Genomic DNA, 11664 nt, shown 5'->3' with positions numbered 1-11664 from the left:
CAATGTCCTTTAGATACACATTTTCATACTGAAGAACAGCCTGAACTTAGTGAAGCTAAAATTACAGCCCAGAAATCTGTAATGCTCTTCTTTCTTTCAGCACTTCCTTACATCCATGTGTGTCCTATTTCAAATTGCAGTGGGCTTACAGCAGAGTTTCAAGGATTTGCAGGAGACGGAAGATCCCCACAAGACTACAAGAAATTAGTGTAGTTCATAGTGTGGTTTTCTCATCCTTTTTGTTTCACATTCCCTTAAAAAAATTAAAATAAAGGAGTGTAGTACATTCCCATATAATTAACTATTGAGAGGAGCCTCATTTTCTTCATTATTAGTTGTAGATTCCTTCCACAGCTTCAACTACTGGATTAAAGTACCAAAGTAGGAAACATATAAAAATCCCTTGATCTCAATGACGAAGTGCCTCTTGAGTAAATTAAGAACTGTATTACAAAAACTGGGAAAGGAAACCTTTGTTTCAGTCACTGCCATGAAAGAACGTAACACTAAATGACCTGTTTATTTGGAGGTGTTTCTCAGCACGCTAATAATGCCACAAATACATTACAATGAAAACAGTAGTAGCTAATGCAAAATTCCAAGGGCTGCAAGACACATCACAGAGGGCTGCTAAGTAAAGGCTTAATAGAAAATGTTACTATGTTGATAATTGAGTTGTAAAGCTAGTTACAATGAGTTGTATAAGTGACATGAAGACAATGCTTTGAATTTGCATATATTCCTCTTCTTCATTAATTTCTAGACATTTCTAGACATATCTAATAGGATAGAATACAGAATATACATAATTTTACATTTAAAGATGTGCAATATTATTACACCACTTTTTCAATCTCAGGCAGAATATTTGTGTTTTGTTTTCATTGCAGACTTTGCAGTCTGTTTCTGTACTTTGAGAAAACCCATTCAAAATCTCCTTATACCGTAAATCTTACAGGCTATGTTCAAAATATGAAACATTTTTAAAGTGCAATTAAAATCAGGGTTTTCACGTATTAACAAAGATCAGAAAACAGAAGGCTAGATTCTCAACAGCATAAATTATAGTTGTATTTATTTCAGTTGAGCTACAGTGATTTATCAAATTGAGGATCCAGACTTTCCAGTATAACATTAAGATAAATCTCACTGTTAGGAATTTAATTATTTGTTTAAAGACAGCAGCTCTCTTAAGAGGATATTAATAATACTGAAGTTTGCCTACTCACTTTTAATAACATGAGTTTGTAGAACAGCATGAAAAAACATGCCATAAAAGCAGTTTGAATTATAAAATCTAAAGCTTCTAAATTGATGTTTATTTATATAATGTAATTGTACCTGTAAGTCTGTATTTGAAGGAGTATGAAATGCAATCAAAGCAAACTTGTATCACTACTGCTTTGCTTTACTAGAGTTCAATACCACATTGTCTCCAAGCAAGTAAGAGTAGCCATATGAATTATATTTTTAAGTGCTTGCTCTAATTTAGGAAAAACAAAATAAAAACAAGCCACCAAAAAAAACACACACCAAAAAAACTCAAACAAACAAAAACAAACAAACAAAACACACCACAAAAACAAACCAAGTAGGAGGAACTACATCCTGATGTGCAAGTCTTCTTAGCAAGTTTCAAAACATCCAATATTTTAAACATTTATTTTTCAGTGGTTCACTTCTATAGCTATGTTTATGGAAAGCTATTACTCCTCCTCCTAAATGCTATGAAAATTCTTAAACCAAACAGGATTAAACTTTCTGTTGTAGTAATCAGTCTTTTTCTTAACTTAGCACTGCTGTGCCATGTTCAGGTTGCCAAATATTAAAAGGAAAATTTTGTGTGGGGATAAAAATACTGTGGTTAATTTATTTTGAACAATAATATTTGGAAGAAATACTCTATAACAGTTCCTATATGGACTTACCCTTCCTTTAATTCTGAATTTGGAGTGATGCTTTCTGAAGTGATTTTTGTAAGTGATTTTGTATTTCCTGTTCTCTCTACTCTGTGCACGTACCTCACTCTCACTGAAAAAAACACTGACAAGTAGCAAACAATAAAACTTGAGAACAAAACATGAAGAGGCCAGAGTATACTGCCTTGCATACCTTTCGTTTATGAAGGCTGTGTAAATATTGTTACATTCCTTGAAGTTTTGCTCACAGAAATTACTGAATTCCAGTACTGGTTCAGCATTGAGTACAAATAGGATGCATTAACATGCAGCATCAGGAGCTGCTTACTAAAGGATATTTTTGCAGGATCAAATCTTCATTTGTCCCCTAAGCAAATACGTCCATTTGTTAGTTTTGCTTTGCCTTAAAGGATTCTAGTAGGAGAACATGCAAAAAAAATTGTTGAATTCAAAATATAACACCTTCCATAAAAATAAAAGAATATACAAAGAGACCTGAAGGCAAAGGAGCTCTACAACACTAAGTTTTGACTGATTCACCAGTAAGGCTAACACTAATGTATCTTCAACCTTGTCCCTGTGTGTAAGAGAGTACTTTGGAATTTCACATCTTTGGAGAAGAACTATTAATGTGTACAATAAATAATTATGGAAATGTACAAAATAAGGAATAATTATGTACAGCATTGATAAAACAAACACCACATTGGCATAACTAAATATAACAGAAGATACAACCTTTCTTTAGCATTATGTCTGAAAACTAATAATGGCTTGTTCTGCTTAGATCTTTACTTACACAATTGCACAGTTCCCTTTCTTTGGATTATTTCTTCAGGTCACAGACCAGTGCCATTCTTCATCTGACAAAAAGATGCTGTTCCAGACTGTGAAAGACAACTTCATCCAGATCCTTGCTGTTGTGAAGGTCTTTCAGACTGTCAGAAATACAGCCTCATCTGAATCCTTGCCACTGTCTTCACTAGGCAAGCAACCACCCCCACTTGGGGACCTACAGCTTAAGTCCTCCACACCAGACTCCTGATCACTGTTAGCTGAGAGGTCAAGATCAGAACTTTTCAGGTTGTCTTGTGTCAAAATCAGGGCTGAATCTTCTTCATCCCCTTGTGAAGGGCTCCGGGATGGGAATGATTTCAGATCATTGCTATACTCCTGGGGAGTGTTAGCTAAGCTGTTGTTGGAAGTAGAAAGCCCTAACTGTTTGCTTCGGTCTTGTTGCTTAGTCTTCTTGACTTTATTATAATTTAATTGTGATTTCTGAAGATTCACCAATCTCTGAAATAAAGGAAACAGTATTTATTACATGGACACATCTAGGGCCCAGTAATGCTTTTACATGTCTTTGCCTCTAAAAAAAAACAAACAACAAAAAAACTTGAGTTCAGGGCCCTAGCCCAACTGGCACCCTTTAAAATTGCCTATTTGCATTTCTGGAGTATGAGAAGTGCAAAATTTATCACAAACTAATGCTGAATTACAGCACCTTTCTGAGTTACAACTCCTGAGTTACAGAAGGATATAAAATTCCTTTCAGGGGACATCTTGTGCATCAACACAGGTGAAATTTGATCACTAAAGAAAAGAAGTCCTCTCTTTTGTCTTAAGTGCAAAACATTCCTAGGAATTTATGTGAGAACAAAGATGACAGCTGAACACCCTCATTTCGGAAAAGGACGCAGTGTGCAGGTGACTTTGCAGTGTATGGAGTTGGGTTTCATTTAACCATCAGTTAAGTCTGGTGCATCAAGAACAAGTGTCCATTACCTCTCTTAAGACCTCAAGCTCTTCTTCCAGCTGCTGAGTTTCTTCCTTCACTGCCATCAGATAATCAGTTACTGACTGTCGAGGATGAAGCCCCTTTTCAAAGCGGTTGTACATACCACTCCAGAACCTGGAATTGATGGGAAAGTCAGCAATTTTCTCATTTGACGAGGTGGCCTCAGAAGAGTTAAATACACAGTTGGGTTCTTTTCAGACACATGTTGTCCTAAATGATCCATGAATGAATTATCCATCATTAGAGTGCTTACCTGTAAGTTCACCACATATTTGTTAAGTTTCGTGTTTTCTGCATCGGTTCAGTCCTGAAGGTGCAAGTCTGCGGACATAAACGGCTTGAACCAAATTCTGATACACGACAGAACTGTTTGACTTGAATCACATGGCTGAGGGTGGTTCACTGAAGGCAAACTTTTGCTGTATTATTTTCTTGTTCTATACTATGGCCTTTAGAGCCATGGTACCTATAAAACAACTAAAGTTTCAATCCTAGTTCCCAACCATCATTTAACTTCCCATGAAGTCAGCTTTGAAATTCTGTATGCTTGGTTCTGTCTGGGGCTGGGAGAGGGGTGAGGTGCAGCTAGTTAACAGGTTGGTTTTGTTTTTTTTAATGGGACTTAAAGCTCAGGAGTAAAAAACAGTAAAATGTAAACTTGCTTACGGAAATTGCATGAAGCATATACATTGGCAAGTTCTCTTTCTGGTCTATGGAATTACTTGACAAACAGTTAAACAGCTGAGTTGATTTTTCATTTTCAGGAGAAAAGGACTTGAACTGTAAGTCTGTAGCTTACTCTGCCACTCATCCTCCTGCTTCTGTCTTCCTGGCAATCCATGGCTACAGCCAGACTGAGTACGTAACTAGTTCACCAGACAGGTTAAGTAACCCAGAGACTTGCCCTTAGCTGCAGCTGTCCAACCAAGTAGCTGACAGATATTTTAGGAGCATGTGCATGCTCCTTGGTGGTTTATTACTCCTAACTCAGTAGTATACTATTTAAGTTTATCATCTGATAGCTCATGCTTGGAAATCCTTATGCACCCAAGTAATTCCATTAAAATCAACAGGATTACTCGTCTGATGGAGGATCTGCAGTATCAGCACTTCTTTTATAAACACTACTATCCTAAGAATGACTATTTTTAAATTGTTTTAAAGTGGATGTGACCTGGAATAGTAGACATGAAAGAATTAACTTTCTGTCATTTACGATATTTATTGACTTTTTAACTGGAGCTTTTACTTGCAATTGGAAGACAAACTGGTCAATGTTACTTAAATCGCAGTTTTCATGAATTTCTAATAAAGTTGTCCTTAAGTTTGTTAAGATTAATGGCACAATTAATTACTCAGGTCAAAATGTCAATGATAACATTTCTAAAATTATGTTATTTTGTTACATTTGTTACAAAAATCCTAAATATCAAGTAAAACTTACTGTGGATACTTCAAGGTATAACAACAACATGAGGAAGTCTGTTTTAGCAATGATCTCTTGAAATGTAGATATTTTTTTTTACACCAGTTGATCCAAATATTCACCACAAAATGTTGAATGAAAGATGTTTAAGCAACTTAAATTTAGAATCCACAGATAGGAACAGAACTGACAGGGCCATTTCTCAGCAGAAGAAGTGAGTAACCATGAAATTAGGACACACAACTATCAATATAACTTTAATCTTAAGCTTCTTTTCAGACTAATACTCTGTTGTGGACTGGTGCAGAGGTGTTGGCTGACTATGCACACACAAGGAAAGAACGCATCACATCTGAGACTGAATTTACTCTATAAGCTGCCTTACAGAATGAGAAATACTTAAATACCTAAAGCATCCTACAGTTCTTAGTAGCAAGTGATATTACCTACTTGTACAAGAAGTTGCATGGAGCTGTCTGCGGGCACAGGGTCCCTTGGGTTTGACTGTTTTCTGATCTATACAAAGGATTCAGGTAATCAGCACGATTTTTCCACAAGTAAGCCCACAGTGAGTAGGTTCGTTCTTGGATTCTGAAAAAAAAACAACAAAATAAACAAAAAGAGAATTAAGTCTCTGCTGCAATTAAGGTATAGCTAAAGCTCAGATGTGACATTCTTGTGCTTTACACTACTTGTTTACAATCAGCTTTATAATTCCTTAACAGAAAGACTTAAGTTATAAATAGAGAAAAAGAGAGATCCATATTCCTTTGCTGGTGACTAAAGGCAAAATCCAACCCATTTCCCATAAAGCCAGAACAGCAGGAGAGATGGATTTCTTCACAAGACAGAGAGGATCTCTTCCATAAAATCAGTTTTCAGATTGATCTGTATATCAGCAGGATCCCCACATTTAAAAGCACTCCTACACCACTGAGCTGCAATTTCTCCTGCAGTTAGGTGTTGGGAGATGATGACCTGTGAAGGTTTTGATTTTAAATGGACTGTGGCACTGAGGCTGCTCTGCATTTTAGCAGTGAAAGGGATCAAATGGCAGCAGAAGCCGGAACTCCCATCTTCCTCTCACTGCTGCTGACACAATCCAGACGCATGAGAAAAGTGGTGGATATCCTACCTGAGGAGCCAGGGCCCCAGGAAGCAGTTACAACCATCAGAACTGCAAGGAATTATATTACTGTCTCTCTTTGGGCCTGAGGGCAGGTAGATTGACCCATAATTGCTTAGGGCCAAACAGCACACAGACAGTTTGCTGACTCAGTCCTAGGGAGAGCTTACAGGCAAAAAGGCTGTTCGTAAGAAAGTATCTGAGAGGTCAGGACTAAAGTGTTCTGACATGAAATCTAAAGACAGGTTAAAACATAGAAGAGCTGTAACCCTTAAACTGAGAACTTAACCAGGGTTATCATAATCTTGTATTAAAGCTGCAGTGACAGTTTGCCTTTTAAGTTGTTAATGCTTCAACATAGGTAGGGCCACATATCTGAAGAGCTAATGCTCTTGTCAGTTTTCACTAATCCCTGTCATGCACTCCATGGATTATACTCCCAGAAGAACCACATTGCAGAGGATCAACTTTTTTCAGTATTAATCTGTGTTGCCAGAAGACAATAGCCAAGTGTACACCACACCTTACAAAAGCACATATAAGGGAGACTGGCAAATGTCTGAATCCTCAGTGCAACACCCAGAGACCCCACAGGTAAACGTAAAGGCTTTCATACTTGAGCTCTCGTCTCTCCTTCTGGCTGTTACACAGGAAATTCCCAAACTGGCAAGAGTAGACATGATGCTGAATGTGGATAAGGAATCTCTCATTGAATTCAAAGGCACAAGGAAACTGTTCCGTTAACTGCCAAACACACTCGATGAACTGGTCAATAACAGGGGATATCTCCTTCGGATCTCCATCTAAATTGCCATACCTGAAACAAGCCAAGATACATTCAATTATGACCCAAAATTCTCTAGGAAAACTGAATTAACACTAATGAAAACAAACCACTCGCTTTGAGTGTGCAAGTTACATCATAGGCATTCATTTCTAAAAATCTCAACTACTAGTATATTTTTTTACTTACAAAAATAATGCAAGATCCATGGAGTAAAATGAAGGCAGAATTTTTCAGATACAAAGAAAAAACATTTACACTTTTTGCCTCACAGCTACTAACAGCAGGCTGTTGCTTAGCCATGTTTTAATGCTATTAATATAAGGTTATTCCACAGTAGTATGTCATCATAAGAATGACTAAAATGACTTAATGACAAACACATCTGTTAGACAGTTGTTCAATGGCCGACTATTCCCAAAACTGGAAAACTGAGCAGCAGAGCAACAGAATAACCATGGCAGAGAAGATTTAAAGCTGCCCTCTTTTGGTGAAATTTTAAAAAAGTGGGAGATGTTTACATGCTACTCTATCTGTCAAGTGAACATGAGACTTTATATCTCTAAAAATGTCTTTTGGAACCACTTGCAATGAGGGACCTTGAAGAACAGGAGCCTGAAAATATAAAACACATAGAACTATAAAATATTTTAGAAGTGCCCCTAATGGGAAGAATGATTTTCAATTGATTATTCTGTTTGTCTAGTGTATAGCTTGTATGTGTGTGTGTATCTTGCATATGTATATTCCAACAGAGTGGCACTCCATAAACATCTAAAATGGAAACCTTTTAATTTTACTATTTATTATATCTCAAAGAGAGTAATGCAATATAGTACTGCAAACCACTCCTGTCAGTGGTGATTACTTTTCAGAGTATCTTCCATCATTGAAAATAATAGATATCTGATGGTATCATATTAAATGTAATTCCTGCTGGAATTTCACAGGTGGTGTGGAGCTGCACAGATCTGCTGAAAGGGAATCTTGGCACTACTGAAAGATCTGCTAGAGTCCAAAGGGTTTTGTAAGCCACATACATACTATTTTTCTCTCACATGGATCTCTCAACACTCGTAGCAACTCAGGATTCAGGATTCCAAATAGCACTCCTGGGGAGCATTATATAAAGACTGATATGAAAATATTTTACTTGGATTTTTCCAGGCAACTAAATTATATAGTAGAAAAGAAGGGTATGGAAGTTTCCTGAGCACGTTCTGTTCAGATGCTTTGAAATAAAAGTGGGATGGCAGAAGTTACTACATAAATATGTATATATGGGAAAACCATAGCATTGCCTTACCTGTGGTTAAATTTATGACCAAAGGAAACCCAGTCTTTTTCAATTAACACCTAAAATGAGAATATTGCATTCAGTGCTGTGGAGCAGAGCTGCCACGTGCTGAAGCAGGCGGAAGAGTGGTGTAAACAACCAGCATTGGAATCCCAGTCAATTCTTAGAATAAGCAGAAAAGTTACAAGCAAGGACAGTGTAGGCAAGCAGTATTAGAATCCCAGATAACTTTCAGAATAAGCAGAAAAAATAATGACAGATGAACAGCATTGTGAAATCGAGAGAAAGCAGCACTCTTCACTGATGCAGGTAGGGTGCCAATAGATCAACACAACTTCAACTAGCTTGACTTATCATTTTCTAAAATAGAACCTAAAAATGTTTCAAACTTCTTTCAAGGATGTGTGACCAGTAACTTGATAAGCATTCCTAGGTGCTTTGCCAGTGCTGGTTTGCTTGGAAAAGGAACAGATTTTCCAACATAGCTGCTCATTGCAACCTAATGACTAGGGAGCACACACTTCTGACACACTTTTGAATACAAACTCTTGCTTGCACAAAAGCTTCTTGGGCTCTTAGAAAGCTCCTTGGTCAAGCTTAGGTAAAAAAAATAAAGGGTTCCCAACAGTTCTCCTCCTTTCATAACATTTCATATAGAAACTGAGAGTCTGTAATTTGGACAGATAAAAACCTTCCTTCCTATTCGAAAAAAAGGCATATTTAAGGAAGGCTTATTTTCCATTTAAACCAAAGATACTAATCTTAAATTATCCCATAATTTTTTTGTTTATTCTGTGAAAAAGAACCTGCTTACCATGAATCCCTTCATAGTCCTGTAATATGGATCCAATAGAAGGCTTGCTACAGAGCAAACCTGGGCTGTCCTATCCCAGCCATCAGAGCAGTGAACAAGCACACTCACACCTTCCTCAGCCACAGCCTAAGGATACAGAAAAAGTCAGAAATTTCACAAGGAGGGGAAAAGGCAACGGTAAGCAAGGAACAGTGAGACAGTGCAATATAGACAGTATTAATCTGGAAACTGGGAAACCTTGTTCATGACTTTACTTCTGCCACAGAGTTCTTGCATTATATTGAGTGTTATTTTTTCCATTTGAAAAGTCTATTCTCATCCCATCCCATGCCATATGGTGGATGCAGCATCACCTGTTTATGCTCTGCTACAGGAGAATGTGGGATCTGTTTCAATTAAAATACATCCATCTGCCAGAGCAGACAACTACTTAGAGCAGATTCAGATGCTGCTGCTGCTTTAACTCACATACCAGCAACAGAGCAGCTTTATTTTCTATACTGCTCTCAGTTCCTCTTCTTGAGGGTCATGTCAGTAATGGCAATGTCTGTTTCTGATGCCAGTGTTGGTATGGATATCATTACAGCACACTGCACTGCACACTGATGATGTACTTCTGGAGGTTTGTGCTAGTGATAAACTTCCATATCTAATAAGCAATATTGTATCTTCAATGTAAATAACAGGGTAGGGGGATCCCATTTTATTCATAAACACACAAGGAAGAGATCATACTCAGCAACATGTGGTGTTGCATTATTTTTGGAACTTAAGTGGTTTTTTTAAACTCAGGTTTTTGGCCTTTGTCATTGCTAAATAAAACTAAATTTAGGAATAGAGAAATAAAATAGGCTAGGAAAGACACTGCTTAGAAAAATAAACATTTAAATTAAGTTTGGGCTTAATGGGGAATGAGGAATAATAATAAATTATTTATGCTTATCTCAAGAGACAAGTAAATTCTACCAAAATAGAACCCCTGTGGGCAGGAGACCAATAACTGAGAACTGGGAACAGTACAAATAAGAACAGGTCAAAAAGTACATCTGAGGAGGCATGAAGCTAACAAGCACATGAACAGAGGATAGATTTATTTTGGACAGTATTTTAAGACCAGCCACTGGGGAAAAGTTCACAAGAACTAATGTAAATGACCTGCTTTCTATAAGCTAATGACAGCTGGTAAGGCTGGCAGTGACAGTAACATGGGCATTTATCTGGCAGCAGCTGTTCAGGTAAGAAACTATAGTTGCCTGCTGAGCAGGAAAAAGCAAGGCAAGAAAAACAGAGTTACTGAAAAGGGAAACCTATATCAGGTCATGTGAATAAAAAGGCCTAAAAGAAATTGTTATCACAATCTTAAAAAAAACAAAACAATAAAAGGCAGAGCAAAAGGAATGAGGTAATAAAATTGAAGCTATTTTTGGTAGATGTCAAATATCTGCATTACTTTGGATGGGATTAGGAGAAATAGTTTCTTATCAAAACCAACAAATATTTTCTGAAACAGTTTCCAAGCGTGTAACACTAGAAGCTGGTAGAGAGTGTGGCCAGAGTGAAATACAGGAGTTTATTTAGGAGGTGAAGTTAGTTGGTTACGAGGTAACTCGGAGGGGATAATGTAGTAGCTAATATTCCTATATTACAGCTACCATCAAAGAAGTAGTCCTCTGACAGAAATCTTCAAGAAAGAAAACATCCAGAAATCAGTGAAGGAGGCAGAAGGAGAAACAGGAAAAGAAACAGCGACAATCACTGTTGGGGAGTAAAGTAAGGACATTCAGATACCTGACATAACAAGATACAGGCTAGTGGAGGCTTTGGTACATTTGAATTATTTAGTGAAGAACACAAACTTTTTAAACCATATTAACAAAATATCCACACAGCAGCACCTAAGAATCATCTGTCCTCATAGATGCAGCATTGCAAGATGTTTGGGGTTTTTTTCATATGCAGCCTCACTGAAGATAACAGAAGTTACCCACAAGAAGATAATTTGGTCCTCACTTCCTGTATCTGGTTAGTCCAAGTTTTGTTCTCATTTTACACACTTTACCTTTGCAATAAAAATGCCAGCATCCATAATAGCTTTGATATGCTTCAGCCAGCCAGAATTTTCTAGGCCCCACAGAAAGTCACTCATTGAAGGCGATTTCAGCTCACAAACTGCAAAATAAGCTACAACTTAAATGCACAGTAATTATAGACCCTCAAGCTTTCACTGACTGTTCAAACTACAAGTTACGTCTTCAGATAAGCCCCATGTGAAACACTCGTCTTTTGAAAAGAATGACTACTTCACAGTCAAACTTTGCCATTCAAAAAAGCATATATTTAAGAAATGGGGCAGACTCAAATATCACCCAACACGTTAAGTCAAAAAGGAAAGCTGTTACAAAGCCTGTTGCAAACAGTTTACCAACTACATCCTCCTATACATCACTGATTTTCCAAAATTGTGTTAGAAACAAAGTTTTCATCCCCCTGGGAGGGGATG

The 11664-nt window shown here is 37.2% G+C and overlaps 1 protein-coding gene across 3 annotated transcripts in view; it reads right to left on the bottom strand.

The window, feature by feature from the left end:
- Positions 1-501: 501 nt before the first annotated feature.
- Positions 502-11664, bottom strand: part of MTMR7 (myotubularin related protein 7) — a 52133-nt gene continuing 40970 nt past the window's right edge. For 2 of the 3 annotated variants that reach the window (XM_051617498.1, XM_051617497.1), the window contains exons 8-14: positions 11224-11333; positions 9165-9290; positions 8360-8409; positions 6886-7086; positions 5594-5734; positions 3705-3831; positions 502-3215 (exon numbers count right to left, since the gene is read on the bottom strand). In XM_051617498.1, coding sequence (XP_051473458.1) covers positions 2853-3215; positions 3705-3831; positions 5594-5734; positions 6886-7086; positions 8360-8409; positions 9165-9290; positions 11224-11333 — 1118 coding nt within the window. In that variant the 3' untranslated portion in view covers positions 502-2852. The remainder of the gene's footprint in view (positions 3216-3704; positions 3832-5593; positions 5735-6885; positions 7087-8359; positions 8410-9164; positions 9291-11223; positions 11334-11664) is intronic. The other variant, XM_051617499.1, reaches the window with a different exon arrangement.

The sequence above is a fragment of the Apus apus genome, chromosome 4, assembly GCF_020740795.1.
Source record: "Apus apus isolate bApuApu2 chromosome 4, bApuApu2.pri.cur, whole genome shotgun sequence".
Classification (NCBI taxonomy): domain Eukaryota; kingdom Metazoa; phylum Chordata; class Aves; order Apodiformes; family Apodidae; genus Apus; species Apus apus.
This window is presented reverse-complemented; position numbering and strand designations above follow the sequence as displayed.